The sequence below is a fragment of the Hemitrygon akajei genome, chromosome 23 (genome assembly GCF_048418815.1).
Source record: "Hemitrygon akajei chromosome 23, sHemAka1.3, whole genome shotgun sequence".
In the NCBI taxonomy this organism is placed as follows: Eukaryota; Metazoa; Chordata; class Chondrichthyes; order Myliobatiformes; family Dasyatidae; genus Hemitrygon; species Hemitrygon akajei.
In genome coordinates this window covers 30,912,506-30,931,045 of record NC_133146.1, presented here as the reverse complement: position 1 = coordinate 30,931,045, position 18,540 = coordinate 30,912,506, and the positions used below count along the sequence as shown (strand labels likewise).

Below are 18,540 nucleotides of genomic sequence, written 5' to 3'. Positions count from 1 at the left end.
CTTTTCTTGAATACACTCAAAGAACAAATTTCCATATCTCTCTTGGGTAGAGCATTCAAAAGATTATCTAGGTGAAGAAATTTCTCTTCATCTCAATCCAGACAGCTGATTCCTTATTTTACACCATGACTCCTGGTATTACACATACCAGCCAGGGGAAACGCTATTCCTTCATCTATCCTATCAGGGCCTGTGAGAATTTATATGTTCTAATGAGATCACCTCTCAGTCCTCTAAACTTTACAGCGTATGAACCCAGTATCTGATCTTGGGGTAAACCTCTTGTGGTGAACTACATATACCTGTCTGGACACGCCCCTCTGCTGACTGCTCCTGTGGCTCCTCCCACAGACCCCTGTATAAAGGCGATTGGAGGCACTGCTCCTCCCTCAGTCTCCAGGATGTTGTGTGGTGGTTTCTTGCTGCTAATCGTGGTCTCTTGCAGCTAATAAAAGCCCATCATTCGCCTCCCGTCTCCGAGAGTTATTGATGGTGCATCACCTCTTCAACCTGGGAGTTGTCTGATCACACGACTGATTTACTTGGCTACAAACAAATCCATGATGAATGATTTTTTTGAAAGAGGTAAAATATCTCCACCATTTCTCTGCTGGAAAGGAAGGACCCCAGTCCCACCCTCCATGAAGACTTTCCAGTATCCCTGCAAAAGCACAAGGTGGCTTATTGTATATGCCCATCATTGTTCCACTGTAGGTGCCCCATCTAAGGCGTCTCAAGTGCCCATCCTCACCCTCCAAGGTATTAGTACTAGGATTGATCTTTCTGATTATTCCAGCTATATAATTTCAATCAACAGTTGACTTTAGCTACTCACCAAACCAGGTATATGCTCTGAGATGATAAAGAGGTGATTTAGTACTAAATGGCCACTGAAGTAATGGGAATGAAGCCAGAGTACAAATTGTTTTAATGAGTATCACTGAATCCATGAGCACTTTCCTGCAGGGAGGGAAGATGCTCATGGATTAAGTGTTCCCAGTGCAGATTTTCCAACATTTTTCAATTACTTCCTTCTCGCGGTAGAGAGAAAACATTATAAAAGCAAATCTTGCCTCATCATTCTAAACACACTGATGTTAGTGTTTAAACAATTACCACAACTATTTGTCGACATGTGCTTAAATGTAAGTCTAATTGAAGGGCTCTGCTGACTGGAAAACAATAAAGATAATTATAAGGAATGGCTAATTTGCACAAAAACAATGTGGACACACACACACACACACACACACTTTTAACCAATGAAAACAAAAAAAATGAAATGAATATTATCTTCCAATAGCATTTTCAAAATGTGTGTTCATTTTTACATAATTACACATGAACTTGTTTCTGTCTCAAATGCTTCATCATTTTGTGCATGGTTTGGCTGGGAGAGTTGGATTTCTCATCTATCCAGAGTTAACTAGGCTTAGCAGTGCTATTACCAACCTCAATGTGTCAGACAGGAAATGAAAATTTGACCTGTTGACCATTAATTGGGCAAAAAATACTGAGACTATAGTGGAGGTAAATGAAGTGCTTGGGCCTGACAGAGATACTTTCCAGGATTAAATAAATCCCTGACACATCATCTAATGGATGTACCATATTGCTGTTCTACCTCTATAATAGTATAAAAGTGAATGCTTTCAAGAGAGAAATAAAATGAAATTACACCAATTCAGACATGTAATGTATTTCATGAAAGAAAAGTTGAGTCTGAAGCAACCTCTCTTGTTATTGAGCAAGAAAAAATGTTTTTGAGGAAATTATTGAGAGTGCAAGGTGACAGTGACATTGAAAGAATGGCTGCTTATGCAACAGTTGGGTGGACAGAAAAAGCATACAGAAGCTCATGGCATACAGCATACAGAAATTTCGCAGCATCTGATCAGCAGCTGGATATCAAACTGCCCAAAGAAGTTTGGACATTTAACTCCATATGTTTGACCAGTTTATGCCCCTTTTACACAATGGTGAAGCAAAACCCAATTTGAGATTTAGAAATAAGTAGAAAGTTAAAAATTCTTCGTCTTCAAAAGAGAACCAGTTTTTCATCAGTTCTATTTGCTTCCAGGTTCCAAGCAACTTGGAAGAAATACGCTTAGGACTGAGTTAAGTTTTCAAGGATAATATATCCATTCACAAATATTTTCAGGGAGCAGAATTAATTAGTCTTGATTGACATGCTTTAAAAAAAATGTAATTCTAAACTCCATGATCAAGTCTGTATCATCCTGTGAGGAAATGCATTTTGATAGATATTAACATTGTTTGTTTAAAACAGCTTAGATACATGTTTAAAATTACACACTGGTTAATTGATTATCTTCATTTACACACGTACCTCATTAATTTCCACATGATATCGTGATTGCTGAAAAGATGGAGAGTTGTCATTTCTGTCTCTTACAATAATTCGCACTTCATGTTTGATGACACTTCCAACTCGCAGGTTCATGCAATCAAGCACAACAACAATGGACTGGATATTGTATGGAGGCTATTGACAAAGATATTAACAAAAGAACAATTTCAGCATTATTATATACAAAGCCTGTTCCACAGACAAAAATCTCACTAAGACATCCAACTTCACCATGGAAGTACCTTCTGGCTCAAGTAATTCACATTCCATTAGTAATATATCAGTGAAAAGATCTCAGTAGTTATTTGACTTAACTCACATTAAAAAAATATAAACACTACATAATAAAATAAAATTCCATGAATATGACATGCTTAAGACTTTGCTTTTGTTGGACCGGTGGATTTTCTGGTCTGTTATTTCTACTCATACTCCTTCACACATCTCTTTTTTTTTCCGATGTTATAAAGTAGAACATGACTTGCTCCAGTAAACCTAGTAAGTTTAAAGTCAGTGCAGGGAACAGAGCAGGTGAATTTCACAGGAGGCCTACAACCAACACTCAGGTGAATTAAAATGAACGTGGAACTGGAGCTCTGCTAGGTGAGAGGTCAGAGGCCCTAGTGAATGAAAAGGATTGTAGGAACCCAGCCCCGAGTTTGTTAAATAGAAACTGGAGCCCCAGTGAGTGAAAGGGATTGTAGGAACAAGGGCTTTATTAAAGCATGAGTACCAGGGGTCTAGTGTGATCAGTGTAGTAGGCATATTGAGGTCCCAGAGAACCAGAGTCCAGATGTGTTAAAGAGCTCATGAGAGCTGGAGTCCTGTTGTACTAAGGGAGTGTTGAAAACAGATCCTCACTGTGTTAAAGGAAGTGTGAGTACCGAGACTCTTTATATGAAAGGGAACACAGGAATCAGAGCCCTGGAGTGTTGAGAGGAACATTAGAATCAACCCCCAAGTAGGTCAGATGCCAAACCATTTGGTTTTCTGAGTTTTTGCACAGCAGATTGTTGGAGTTTTAATATAGTTCTTTCAGCAGTTTATAACTATCCTAAGAGATGTAGCACCCCTGTTTAATCTGTGTGCTCAACACATGAAATAATCCTAATTTGAAACTATGGCTCTCACACAGAAAATGCTGGGTAAACTCCACAGGTCAGGCAACATCTTTTGAGGGAAATGAACAATTGATATTTCAGTTCTCGGCCTGTGATATTGACTGTCATTTCCCTCCCTAGTTGTTGCCTTACCTGTTGAGTTTCTCCAGAAATTTGTATGTGTTGATCCAGGTTTCTAGCATCTGCAGACTCTATCATGTCTATGCTTCTCTCAAGTGTGTTTCAAATAAAAATAATAATTATTATAAAATATTTCTCTCTCTTCTGCTACGTTCCAGCAGAGCGTATCATTCTTAACAGCCATTGGATGAGTTGCTACCTTGCTAATTGTTCATTCTTTGTATAGATCTTTATCTTCTCCTTGATCCTCATTATTGTTGGCAAAATGATACTGTATTTTCAAATTTCTAATCCACATTGATATCAGAACTTCAAAAATCATTGAATCCTTGACTTGGTACTTCGAGTCCTGTACCTTCTCACTGATGTTAGTAACAAGAAGAGGGCATGTCCCATATGGTGAGGGTCCTCAGTAAAGCAAACTGCCTTCTTGAGGCACTGTCTCCTGATCTCCATGATGGTGGGGAGGGTTGTGTATGTAATGGAGCTGGCTGAGTTTATAGCTCCCTGGAACCTCTCGCTATTTTGAGTATTAGAACCTTCAGACCAGGCTGTGATGCAGTCAGAATGCACTTCATCATACACTCACAGAAATTTGAAGTCTCTGGTGACATACTGAATCTCTTCAATATCTGAACAAAGTAGAGGCCTGTTGTGCTTCTTTCATGATTGTATCAATATGATGGGCCCAAGATAGATTCTCTCAATTGTTGACACTCAGGAACTTAAAGCTGCTCACTCTTTTCACTCATGACTCCTCAATGAGACTGCTGCCTATTCTCCAAACTTACTCTTCCTCAAGTCCTAATCAACTTCTTGGTCTTGCTGACATCGAGTGCAAAATTGTTTTGTGACACCTTGCGCCCAGCTGATCTATCACATTCCCATATGCCTCCTCATCACCATTTGAGATTCTACCACAATAATGGTGTCAATGGCAAATTTATAGATGATTTTAGAGCTTGGTGATTAACACTGAGGGAGATGAGGCCATTAAATGCACAGCTGCAATCGATAAACAGCAGACTGATATATATTTTGCAAAATCAGAATCAGGTTTAATGTCACTGGCATAGGTCGTGAAATTTGTTATTTGCAGCAGCAATACATTCCAATACATAACAATAAAAACTATAAATTACAATAAGTATGCATTAAAAACAAAAGTAAATTAAATAGGTAGTGCAAAAAGAGAAATGGAAAAATATGCTGTGGTAGTGTTCATGGGTTCATTGTCCATTCAGAAATCTGAAGGTGGAGGTGTCTAGGTGCTCCAAAGCAGAGTGGAGAGCCAGCAAAATTGCATCCACTGTAAACCTGTTGTGGCATTAGGCAAATCGGAGCAAGTCCAGGTCCTTACTCAGATGTGAGTTAATTCTAGCCATAACCAACCTCTTAAAGTACTATATTATTGCCCACCTCCAGTATCTCTGAAAGATGAAGATGATCTCATAATAAGGCTAGGCATTAGCAAGAAGTAAAATTAATAAATATCTGATCTGGGATGAAATTCTGGATTCATTGCTGCTTTTGCACTTCTCGATGGCACATGTCACAGTGGAGTAAGTTGTTGATATAAGCTTGGATGAACTGTAGTGAACCATGCTAACAACACTGACTGGAGGGACAATGCTTTGGCGATGACAGATTTAGAAACTCAGTTCCGTAACAGTTGTTCAAAACAGGTCATGATCACCTTTTCTAAAATTGGCATCTTTGTGCCACACCAATTCAGTTTTATGTCTTACAGGAATGTGCTAATTTACAAGATATGTAGTTGAGGGTAAAGACCTTACAGGAGTTTCAATCTCCATCTTCTGTTGAGTGCTTTGATGTCCACAGCCTTTATATAGATATAGTAAGGCTACAGAGATTTTCTGTTTTGGGACCTCACAAGATTGTCAATAACTTGTCCTTTCATTCTCCATTTTGAATATAAATGAAGCTATTGGATTATTCCTAATTCTGAGTTAAATCTGGAATTTCCCTGGCCATGCCCTTTCCTACTAACTTATAAAGCAAGTTAGCCTCATGGTTTGATTAAAGGTTGAAGTTAAAAATTGCAGTGATGTGTTCAAAAGAGCTTCGTTTTCCTACTCCAGTGCACATAAGGATCACTATTTGAAGGGCAGTTTTTCTTGATATCTGGACCAGTATCTATTCTACAATTAATATCAATACAAATCAGATTATCCAATTATGTGCAAATTTACTTTCTCAGTTTGTAAATTTGAGTTTATAGTAATTACTATATTCAAAAATACTCTGTAAAAGAAGTCTCTGTAAATGTTGGTCTCAATACTTTATGTAGGTTCATTGTCAGACTGTTAGATTTGTCCTCAATCCATCTGCCATGCAAGGCAGTAGAAAGTCAGAGAGGATATGTGCAATATATTGATTTTACAAGGACAGATAGATTTTGGAGGATATTTATCCTTAGTTACTTGATACTGAATGCGATATATTATAAATGACCAGCTGCACGTTTCTGTATCAAACTGAATTTTGGAAATGTATGTCAAATTTGGCAACAGGTAACTGAGGACTGATTTATAAACCTATTATTCTTTTTGTCTATTTTGCTCCAGGCCTGTATATCTTCCTCATTTAGTCCTCAAGGGGTAAAGCTCACCTTAGGCAACAGGACCCAATATGTGGTATCATATCAGTTATCTGGTACATGCAGCAAATGATTTGTAATTCTGTTCTATTGCTCCAAGCCAACTTCGATCTGCTAAACCTGGCACTGATTAGTTGGACTTGTCCGTGCCCATTTAAACTTCATGGTCTTGTGTTTAAAGTTCCCAGACTAGCAAGATGGAAATGCTGGGCACTTTCCAAGGAGCATTAAGGAACAAAATGACAAGGTCAGGATTTAAGGATCGTGAAATCAAAGCCCAGGATCTGAACAAGGCAGTGGATTTAATGTCAAAGCCACAGCAGAAAGAGAAGCAAAGAAAAATTAAGACAGAAAAATGGAAACAGTGTTGGGAAAAAAAGTCCCCCATCAGGAATGAAATTATACACTAGTAATAATTTACTTTCACACTAGAGTGTCTGATTGATAGTAGTTAACATTATGTTACTGAGAAGATGCTGCTACTCAATATGACCAGAATGTTTCCCTGGCATATTTATTTCATATTAATAAAGGAAGACATGAACTTTATACTGTTCAATATATTTGAACTGGGAGCCAGAGAGTACGGTTGTGGTTTTACAATGCTAATGGAAAAGTGGTGTATGGTGACTGCAGTATCATGATTCAAATATCCATAATCAGAACTAAGTTGCTTGAAGACTAAAAAAAGAATCACTAAAAGCACTGTGGGTCACACTCCTGGCAATAATACATAGTGAAATAAACGTGAACAAATACAAAATTACAATGTATTTTTAATATTTATATTTTTGTTCCTGTAGAAGTGGGTACAGATTTCAGACTTAGCAACCAGTTATTGAAACCATGAAAGATGGATAATTAATGTTCATCTTGTTCCTGTCTCTATAAATTTTTGCCTCATGATTCTCCCTTCCTTTGCCATTTAACATTCTTTACTTTGTTCATCTCCAAGTTCTATGCAAAATCTAGCATGACATTTTAGTGCAGCAATGAGGGAACAAATGTCGCAGTGGTTAAGGTTTCATCTTTCCAAGAGAATCAGGGCAGCACTGTGGCACAGCAGGTAGTGCTGCTTCCAGGCAGAGAGTTCCAGGAACCTGGGTTCAAATCCTGACCTTGGTTGCTCCCTGTAAGGAGTCTGCGCATTCTTCATTTGGCTCTGGGTATTGTGGTTTCCTCTGAGGTTATCTACCTTACTCTGTAACCATCAAGCTCCTGAACTAGAATGGATAACTTCACTTATCTCAACTCAGAACTGATTCTACAGAACCTTGAGTCTCACTTTCAATGATTTTATAACTCATGTTCTCAATATTATTTTTTATGATCTACACAATTTGTCTTCTTTTGCACACTGGTAGCTTGTCAGTCTTTATGTTTAGCTTTTCATAAATTCCTGTAGATTTTCCTATAACTGCTTGCAAGAAAATGAATTTCAAGATAGTATGTCCTGCCATTTACATAATTTGATAGTAGATTTACTTTGACTTTGACTCGTTCTGCCCAGTGCAAATTACCTTATTGTCAATGGGTGGGAGGAGAGTTAATGGCCACGTCAGAGAGAAGAGGTTACAGGGAAGTAAGTGTGGCAAAGGGATTAATGAGATTGCTCTGAGAGGTAGCATAGAGAGGTCATTTGGCCCAATGTACCTATGTCCTCCAGAAATATGAGTAAATTGAACACAGTCTGCCTGTTTACACGCATGTCGAAAGTGTTTTAGCAATATTTAGTGAACAAGAAGGGAGTGTCAAAATATCCCTTCCTATATTTATCTCTCATTCATCACCATTAAAAGTAGGTCACCAAGCCATTCATTCTGTGAATGCTTGTGGAACCTTATTTTATGCAAGTTTATTGTTTATTTATATTACAACTGTAACTCTACTCAGAAATAAGTAATTTATTGGCTGGAAGCACTTGGAAAAATTCTGTAGATTGAAAATGTTCCATGCCAACGCTTTCTTTCGTCCTCACTTAAAGTCACAGTGCTAACAAAATTGAGATACCTATGGGGATTATTCTTTCATCTCATTGAACATCCATATTTAGTTTCATGTCTCTGATGTTTTGAGGCAGGTTAACATTTATATTTGTGCTTTTTTTTCTGGAATCTTTTTTGAACCTGGTGTTTCTTTAATTTGGAGTGCAATGTTATTTCATTACTGAAGCTTTGATAAATGTCATAATGGTGAGAGTATTTGTTATCTCTGTACTGCTGCTCTCTGCCTGGAACATTATGCTGTAACATTCTGCACCATCACCCATTTGCCAGCTGACAGCTGTGTGCCCAACAGATAGATACTGCATTCTGTTAAGTAGCTCAGTTGTTGCATACAGCCTGACTTTCCTTCTCAACCTGTCAGGGTATGAATTTTCAATCTCTTTCTAGCTTCAGAATTAAAAAAAAATCGGCTGTTTTTCTGTGTGTGGCTGAAATGACATGCACCTATTGCTTATCCCCCAGTGGTCCTCGAGATGGTGGTGGAATTGACTGGCTTACCAGTGACATTCCAGGGCATCTTCGAAGAGTCAATCACACTAGGATGGCTGATGCTCTTCCCTGTAGGGACCAGTGAACCAGATGGTCCAGTCATGTTTGTGGTTATTAGAACTAATTACTAATTGCTGCTTCATATAATTAGCTGAACTTAAATTACAGAGAATCACAGAAGATTTACAGAGGAGGAGCAGTCAATTTGCCATTGTGTCTGTACCAACCGAAAAAGATCTACCCAACCTATTTGGACCTTCAAGCACCATGAATTCCCATTTTTACAGATATACGTCATGTTTAAATGTGACAGGGGATGCAATTTTTTTCTGCACTTCAAGCACAGAGATGAATTAGGAGCTGGAGTAGATCAGTCATCAAGCCACCTCTGCCATTTAAAGGCTGATCTGTTTGGAACCTCCACTCTGTAGTTCTTGTCTACTTTTCAGCAAGAATCTATCTGTGCTTGTCTCAAAAACTGTGCCTCCACTACTCTCAAAGAACATTTAAAGACTGTGTTTTCACCATGTATTCATTTATGCACACTTTGAGTGTAATGTGCTCCTTGTTTCATTGTGAGTTAGTACTATAGGTCATAAATTGCAAACTGTTAATTCAACTTCTTTTATTCAATATTTAAGACAATATGTACAGATGAATGTGCAAGATATGAAGTGAAAGGTATAATGAAACACCTTGTCCACTTACTCAATAGGTAAAGACCTCAACAGGAAACAGGGGCCAGCGCCTATTTATGTGATTTATTCAAAAATAAAAAAGCACAAAACTATCCAGTTTTGAGGTAACCATTCCCAATAATAATTTGCTAATCTCAAAACAAAGGTATCATGCATCACTTGTGAAATTAGGTGGTGAAATTTTACTCTGAATGTGTAGACTTACAAGTACATTTGCTCAACACCTTCAATTCCACTGTCTGAGCTTCACAACTACAAAGAAATCTCAGTTTTCCACGAGTAATTGAAATGACCATCCATGCAATTAATTGAAATTAACAGACCCAGGAGTCCCCATGTTGCCTTCCATATCAAGTATAACAATATCCAGAAAGACTATCGACACATATTTTTGTCCTATTTGTTGAGTTGATTAATGTTAAATCCAAGACTTATCCTAATAGGAATAATGACAGAACACTTTTTACAACACATTGAATTCTGGAAGAAAAAAGTAACTTAAACAGAGCTAGGTTTTTCTTGTACATAACTGCACATCATCATTACCTTAAGCAAACTAAATCAAGCAAGTAAGGCACCTATCTAGTGTCCTCTTAATTAAATTTCCATCATCCACAGACCCTTTGTTGTTTAACAAGCCTGTTTGTTCTGTATAGGAGACAAGTGAGACAATAATTGAATAATTGATCATTGCAATTTTTTTACTTGGAAGAATAAGACAGAATATTCATTTATACTGCATGTCCTCAGGAACAAGAGATTATATTTGAACAAGAGACACTACAGTATGGCTAAATACTTTAATCAATTGTAATTCAAGTTCAATTACAAGCAAATTAATAATGATCATGCAATGTTTTTGAAATCCCTTTTTGTGATGTATGTTGACCATAAAATCAAAAGAAATAGCGATACAGCTTTAGAGAGTCATGTGACCTTTTATATCCTAGAGTTTAGTAGTAAGGAGGCTCTTCAAACAGTGTGCTAGTGCTTCAGTATTTTACCAAAGTATTAGCTTAAATTAAGAATTCAAACAGCAAGCAATTAATTGAGGAGTGTGATGAAACTTTGATCCACAATTCTTTGATCCAGAGGTAGGAACGTATGCAATTTCAATTTGAAAACTGAATAGTTAGCAAAGCCAAAGTGGCTGTGCTAAATGCCAGAACTCTGGATCACTTCATGACAAAATTTAAATGTAACTTGCTACACGCCAAAATTTTCCACATGAAATGTGTGCATTCAAAAAAAATGGAAATCTGGTCATTCATGAGAGAGCTGGTAGTGACATTTCTGCAAAATTAATTCTAACACGCTCAATTCAGAGGGGCTGGAAATGGCTAACAGTAATCAAAATACTTTAAAACAGCATCTTTAATGTGACTAAACTATTCCAAAAATTCCCAAACCAATGTGACACCAAGCAGATGAGAAAATTTGCAGGTGGACTGTGACACAGGTTCGGCAATCCCATTCATGAGTATGCACGTTCAAGATAATTGTGCGTAATTTAACTCTCTTCCTCTCGTTTCAGTCTTGTTGAGACTTGACCAGAAGCACAACAATGTTTATGCTCCCTTCTTACCCTTGTACTTGTCCAGGGAGCAAGATTACAATTTTGATTGACACCGTAAAGGAGTTTTAGTTAATGGCCCTGTTGGCTTAGCGTTTATTGTTTTTTTCTTTTTCTTTCAAATTCTGCAACAGTTCTCATTAAAGTCAGTGAACTGTTGACCCACTTCAGTGTCTCTCTGTCTCTCTCTCCACTCTTGGGCCACATTCACACAACCTTTCAGCAAGTCTCGACCATGAAGATGGACCGAGCAGAGAGAGAATATCTGACCTTGGTCCTGACATTCATTGGCCAAGTAGGGAAGAATTACAGGTGGTCGAATCTGTTTTGGGGTAAGTGACTGAAGCAATACGGCAAATAATCTCAGTATAACAAGCCCAGTTCCAGCTGGAAGAACAGCCCTTCCAGTGACAGTTCAGCAGCTCACTGCAGAAAACTGGAATCAGGAGGCAACTATTTCTTCTCTCATAGCCACCATGACGACCAATTTCAGGTGGCGGCTATTACTGCTCTCACAAATGCAATCCAGCAGTCTTTGGCCACGTTAGTCTTATTCCCCACATCTCCCAAATCCTCCCCTCTACTACCCCAAAAGCTCGGCCACTAATGCCCTGTCTCCTGCGTCCGGACCAGTACTGAGTATTCCTACACCAGGCGGATACTCTGGTGACCCCACCAACTACAGGAATTTTATTACCCAGTGTGAGCTGACTTTCCAAACCTGGTCAGGTTGGTTCAGTGATGATGCATGCAGACTGGTGTACCTGGTGAACCTCTTAGACAGACCCCCACTCAGCCTGTTCAACACTCTACAGAATCTAGGTTCCCTCGCAGCCCAGTCATTTCAGAAATTTGTTGGCAAGTTACAGAGAGTTTTTGACCTTCCAGTACAGGCTCAGGAGGCTGCCCACCGACTCCCGGACCTGTGCCAATGAAAGGGACAGCGAAGGACCCTGCAATGAAGTTCCCTATGCTTGCAGTGGAGAGAGGGTGGAACAAGTGATCCTTTATCATTGCCTTCCAGCAGGGATCCGGCATGAAACTGCTGGCCATAATAAGCAGGACAGCCTGGATGACCTGAATAATCCAGCCATTCAAGTTGACAACCAGGCAACTGAGTGATGCAGGAAAAGAATGTCTTGAACTTCCTGCTCTTTTGATCACCGACCCAGTACCTAGTCCACAGAGGAGCCTATGCAGATGAGGCACATATGTCTATCTCAGGAGGAACAAAATCAGCGCAGGAGTACAGGTTCCTGCCTCTATTGTGGCAATTCAGGACAATTCTGGTCTTCATGTCTGAAGCACCCAACAAAAGAGGATACCCATCAGCAGGAAAGGGAGCTTGACAGGTTGGTTCACCCAGCAATTGTGTGATGTCCCCAGCTTCCTTGTCGTAGAGATCTCAGACACATGAACTTCAGGCATTTATTTATTCCGGAGCAACCAGGAATCTCATGGATATCCCTCTGGCTCAAAAATGAAGAGTTCTGACTCATAAATTGAGAGAAAATATCCATATCAAAGCCCTAGATGGTTGACCTCTGGACACCGGTAAGATCCACCTTTCCACAGAAACCCTCCAACTTGTACTTGAAGGCAACCATAGGGAACAACTCTTCTATCTGGCTGATACACCTAAATAGGTGTTGGTGCTTGGCCTTCCCTGTTCTTTATTGAACTCACACTTCTCTAGCTTGGCATAAAGGATGTTCTTGATGAGGCATATTAGAACCCTCTAGACATGCTGGATGTGATCCTGTCGAGAGTGGGAATGGATATCAATATCATCCAAATACATGAAAACAAACTAATTCAATATGTCTCAGAGCTCATCATTGATCAGGACTTGCAAAACAACAGGAGTGTTGTCCAGACCAAAGGATATCAGGAGGTACTCCCTTCTACTCATCCCCTTCTCAGATACAAACAAAATTATAAGCATTGCACAGATCTATCTTGGAAAGTATGATTGCTCTTGAGATGTTCAAACACAGGGGAAGAGGGTAGCAGTTCTTTACTGCGATAGTGTCTAGGGGCTCATAATCAAAGCAGGAGCACAGCTTGCCATCTGTTTTGCTCACAATAAATAATAAGCCCACCTCTGCTGGTGAGGCTGATGGATGGATAAACCCCAAGCCCAATGCCTCCCTGATGTACTCTTCCATGGTCATTGTTTGTTGATGAAAGATGGAGGGCTGGCCCAGAGGAGGAGTAATACCAGGTAGAAGGTCAATGCCACAATCGTACGGCTGGTGTGGAGGCAGGGAGGTGGCCTTCTTTTTACGGAAGACCTCAGGAAGATAAACATATTCAGCTAGAATGCTAGACAGGTCAACACGAAGAGTTGATACAGGAGGGGACTCACAGATCAGAGTTTGAGCTGGACCCAGAGAGGTAGACAGGCATGCTGGTACCCATACTTTGAGTGCTTTTAAAGACCCGTCAATCCATAGGTTGCGATGAGATAACTAGGGAAGGCCAAGCACCAGTAGCAGTTCAGGCGAATCAACCAGACAGGACAGCTGTTCCCTATGGTTACCTTCAAGCACAAGTTGGAGGGGTTCTGTGGAAAGGTGGATCTTGCTGGTGCCCAGAGCTCAACCATCCAGGGCCTTGACATTGATATTGACATCTCTCAATTTATGAGCACCATCTGTAGCGGAGAAGACTATCAACAAGGTCTCATAAAGATCCACCAAGCGTTCCATATATCCCAGTTCGAACTGGTTACTGTCTCCACCTTGGCTTCAGTCACCATCCCATTCCTCCTCCCCTCTTGGTGGATGGTTCCCTGGTCTATAGTGGGCAGCACCACCTGACATCTTGTCAGGTGAGGGGCAAGGTCCAGTACCTCATGGACTGGGAAGGGTATGCCTCTGAGAAACATTCTTGGGTTCTGGCCAATGATATCCTGGAGAAATCCCTCATCCAGGACTTCCAGTGGGCACAAATCTCTGGTGCCTCAGGAGCTATACCTAGAGTGGGAGGCCCTGCTACAACCACAGACTCTGCCATGGGGTCTAAGTGCCCCTGCAGTTGGGCTGCGGAACAGGTTCGGCAAGCGCGCTCATAAGTATACACGTTTCAGCAAATTAGTGTTTCATTGTGGTGGCATTTAACTCCCTTCCTCTCATTCCAGTTTTGTTTAGACTTGATCAATAGCCCAGCAACTTCAACACTCCCTGCCCTGGAATGAAAACTACCATTTCAATTGATGCTTGTAAAGGAGCGATACTTATTTAGTATTTACTTATTGTTTCCAGCTGGACTGTTGGTATTATCTTTCAGTTTGAGAGTTTTAGTTAACATTTATTGTATTCCTTTTTCTTCAAATCCTGCAACTGTTCTCATTAAAGTCAGTGAACAGTATCTCTCTCCCGCATTTGGGCCATATCTGCACAACCCGTCAGTATCTCTCCTTATGAATGTCACAAAGAGCACTTTCTCTTCACCTGAACTCATGCCACACTGAAACAATTTGAATAGTTGTACAGCTGGTATGAAAGTAGGATAATGTTCAAATTCAAGGCTTTGCTATTGCAATGTACCCAACCGTTTCCTATAAAATATCATGAGGACTGATGGCACACAGACCCTTCACCATAACAGTAGCCCATTACGGCGAATAGGTTCTAATAGACACAGTTATAAGCAGTGTTAATCCCATAAAATGGCTTCTAGAAGAACAGTGCTGAGATAATTTTTGCTGTCAGCATCTGGAAGAACTCAATGAGCAAAGAGTAACAACAATGATGTTATTCCAATACACGGACTCTCCCACTGCCTGTTGTAGACGAAATCTCTCCTTTGGAGCCGGACCAGCATGACGATACTGCTGAGCCCCTCTTTGAGCTTGCAGTCTTCAGCCTAGAGCATATTTGTTGCTCTTGGTCCTTCTGTGGTGTTCAGTTTAAAGATCATTGGCTCAGCAGTTGAGGGAAGATGGCAAATTGTAATCAATAAGCATGTTTCTTAACGAAGTCTGATCTGATGCCATGGTATTTTGTGATTGTTAAATAAAGGTTGAAGATACCCATCTACTCACAAACGAGTGTCCTTCCCCTGGTGAGCATGTCAAGCTGAGTTTTATTTTCATATGCACAAGAACATGCATGCACGAGTGCAATGAAAATCTTACTTGCAGCAGCATCGCAGGCACATGGCTTTAGAGGCACATTCATAAGAGAAACGTAAATTATACAAAAACGCATGCCATTAGAACAAAAAAGTCTATTGTAATGCAAAGTGGTCATTGTGCTCATGGTGTTGCTTTTCTGAGGAAGTGATTAGGGCCATGCAGAGTAATTCAAGAACTGAATAGTTGAGGGAAATCTTGGATCTCTTGGATCTGTGCTATAATGGATGAGAAAATATGTTTAGTGTGAGAAGAATGAATGATAATACCACATTAACCTCGATAAAATCGATACATAACAAGGAAAGTCATAGAATTCTTCAAACGTATTCAAAGGATGTTTTTGCCACTATGTTCAAGCCCAGCAAGTGAGGCCCCAGTTCTGATGGTGGTTTTGAATATGAAACCGGGCAGGTGACAGAAATATCAGTGGGAGTGCATTTTTCATGGCAACAAATCATTTTTCATTTGGATTTAAAAGGGAGATAGTCAGAAAGTGGAAATTCTCAGCTTGGGGAAAAGCCAGTTTTACTGAATGATTGACGTGGATACAAACAGATATTATAGGTAAAATCATTGTCACTGCATTGGGAGACATCCATGGAGGGGAGAATTATTCTTTGATGAAATTATGTTCTCCTGAAAAGCTGACAAGAAGCAACGGGTAAAGGTTATCAGGAGGTATGGTAACCAGAAAGCTGATCCCACTGCAATACTACAGAGTTTAGTGTTTTTTTGTGTGTGTTGTTCGGATATCTAGCATCTACAGATTTCCCCTTGTTTGAGTTTAGCACTTGATTACTTACTTTTGTGATTTATTCTATGCCTCAGATTAAATACTACAGAGATCAGCATTCGATACCTTACTTCTGTGGTATATTCAATGTTTCAAGTTTTACAGTAGGGGCATATTTTGATCATGAACAAAACTGCATACTTGGTTGGCAGTGAGGGAGAAAGCAGCAGTCCAGAGCAAGTATGAAACAAATGGTTAATATCAGTGGAATGGTTAAATGGGAAATAAAGCAACAAATGGAATTTAGTTCTGAGGTGTTTAACAGAGTGCATTTGGGATGAAAAAAAAAATAACTGGGCAAAGGATCTGAAATGAATAGTATAATAGTGAACTATTGTACATAGATCCATGAAGGTAAAAGGACAAGGAGATAAGGTGGTTAAGGTTGAACATGATTAATATCTGCCTTTAGCTGAGGCATTGAGCATAATGGTAATAATTATTTCCTTAAGCAACACTGTCATTTCACTTCAACAACTTGTTGGATTTTATTCTCAATTTCACCAGGAAAACATTATAACTAAGAAAACAAAGTTGCCATTCATCTCCTTCTGTAAACCATGCTTCAGTATTTGCAAAAATATCATTTTCTCATATGTCTATATATGTTGGAGGAGCTTAGGAGGATCAATGGTGCCTAACGGCGACTCCTTTGCTTGCATCTTTGGAAAGAGCTCTCTTTCTCTCTTTAATATCTCTGTTTTTCCCTTTCAGGGTTCTTTTGAAGACCCTGACCTGGAGTTACACACTGTTTTTTTTGTGGGAATGGGGCCCGCTCTCAGGGTTTCACAACTGGCTGTTATTTTGCACGCCAAGGGTGCAGCCTAGGAGCTTCACTTGCCTTCAGAGGTCCGAGATTTCGCGGCTCTGGAGACCGGGGAATTGGTGGTTGCTGTCTGGGCAGGAGTTCGATGTGTCATAGGAGTTAGAAGATCAAAGGCTGTGTGCCCAGAGACCTGAGATCTTTGGGCACAGAGCTCGGAAAAAGCGATGCAACCGACTGTTAACATCGTAACCCATCTAGTCTCCCCTCTCGCTGTGAAACAGAGACATCTCCTTCTCCCTTTTTAAAGAGTGAGAGAGCCTGAATACCAGGTGAACGAATAGTCTTTGGAGTACTGCAAGTCTGTCTTTGCTGTTGCTTTTCTCATGCTTGAGTGCTTGGTGGCGGGTGCAAATACAGTTTTTTTGCCGGTGGGGGGAGGGGGGATCATTGCTTGCTGCCGCTTACGTGCACGAGGAAGGGGAGCTGGGGGACACTTTGTGGTTCTAACATTCAATTGTCATTCATTCTTTGGGGGGCATTTCTCTGTTTTCGTGGATGGTTGCGAAGAAGAAGCATTTCAGGATGTACAAACGCATATTGTATACATTTCTCGGACATTAAGTGTACCTTTGAAACCTTTTTCAATACTTTCCTTCCATTTAGGTATATATTTAGTCAAGATGACATTGAGCTGTGGTCTCTGTTGAGATCAGGCCTCAGATTTAATTGCATTTTAAGTTTGTAGGTATGGTTTTGGGGACAAAGAGGGGAGTTAGAGGTTGGATTATGGTTTTAAGGACAGGGGTGTGGAGGAGTACAGGTCAGGCCTTCGCTCCACATTTGAAATCCAGCCAGTAGGCATGGAACAAAGGGCATCCAGAGTTAATGCCTCCACTTCTGGGATTAGGTAAGAGCAGGAAGAAAAAGGAGTCACAAGGGCCATTCATCAATGAACCTGGAGTTTGGGGTCCCGTCATTAGCTAGCCCAGTGGTCGATACTGAATATCGGATCCTGAAGGTTGATTAGAAGTCTGAAAGTTGAAGCCTGATGACTGAAGCCTTGATATTGGAGGCCTGTCCTGGAGATGGTGGACTATCTGTGAGTGTTGATGAGAGGGAGGGAGGAACAGGGCTTGTTTTGCTGTTGTTATATTGTCATTTGTTATGTCCTGTTTTATTGTATTCAGCGCTGTTCTGCTGAGTATTATGGGCATGCTATGCTGGTATTGAAATGTGTGCCAACGTTTGTGTGCTGCAAATCATTTCCAGACAAGCAAGGTGTCCAAGATGGAATAACAGCCGAGATGTGCCAGTGAACAGACCACCCGTGGCTTGTGCATATAGCATATTGGAGAGTTTCTGGTGAAGAAGTCTGTGCAAAGTTTAATACCAGGCCTTCACAAATAATCTTAGATGCAGCTTTACATATGATATCATTGTAGACAGTGATAAATGGAGTGAATGTTTAAGGAAGTGGATTAAATGATGGCTGCATTTAAAAAGAAACCTACAAGGCAGTGGACCAATAAGTAGAATTTGTTATGAAAGCTCTTTAATCACCAGTGTGGTGGTGTAATTCTCTTTAATACTGCAAGCCTACAACACAGTTAACAGCGCTGTCAGTGAAAATAAGCTCCTGTCACTTCTTCAGACATAATTAATATTTCAGAAGGAAACTCAGAGGGCCGGAAGTCGTATGAAGTCATTAAGTGAACTTCAGATAAAGTGCTTCAGATGATATCATCAGTGTTACCTCTTTCCGGCTTTCCAAAACAAATGAACGAAGACCTTTTTGACCATTTAATCCATTAAAGCTCATCTAGACCAGACAGAGTTTTATTA

The 18,540-nt window shown here is 40.0% G+C and overlaps 1 protein-coding gene across 2 annotated transcripts in view; it reads right to left on the bottom strand.

The window, feature by feature from the left end:
• The window catches only part of pcdh15b (protocadherin-related 15b), a 1,734,278-nt gene that overhangs the window by 632,553 nt on the left and 1,083,185 nt on the right, over positions 1 to 18,540 (bottom strand). For both annotated transcript variants that reach the window (XM_073027317.1, XM_073027316.1), the window contains exon 10: positions 2,351 to 2,506. In XM_073027317.1, the coding sequence (XP_072883418.1) occupies positions 2,351 to 2,506 (156 nt within the window). The remainder of the gene's footprint in view (positions 1 to 2,350; positions 2,507 to 18,540) is intronic.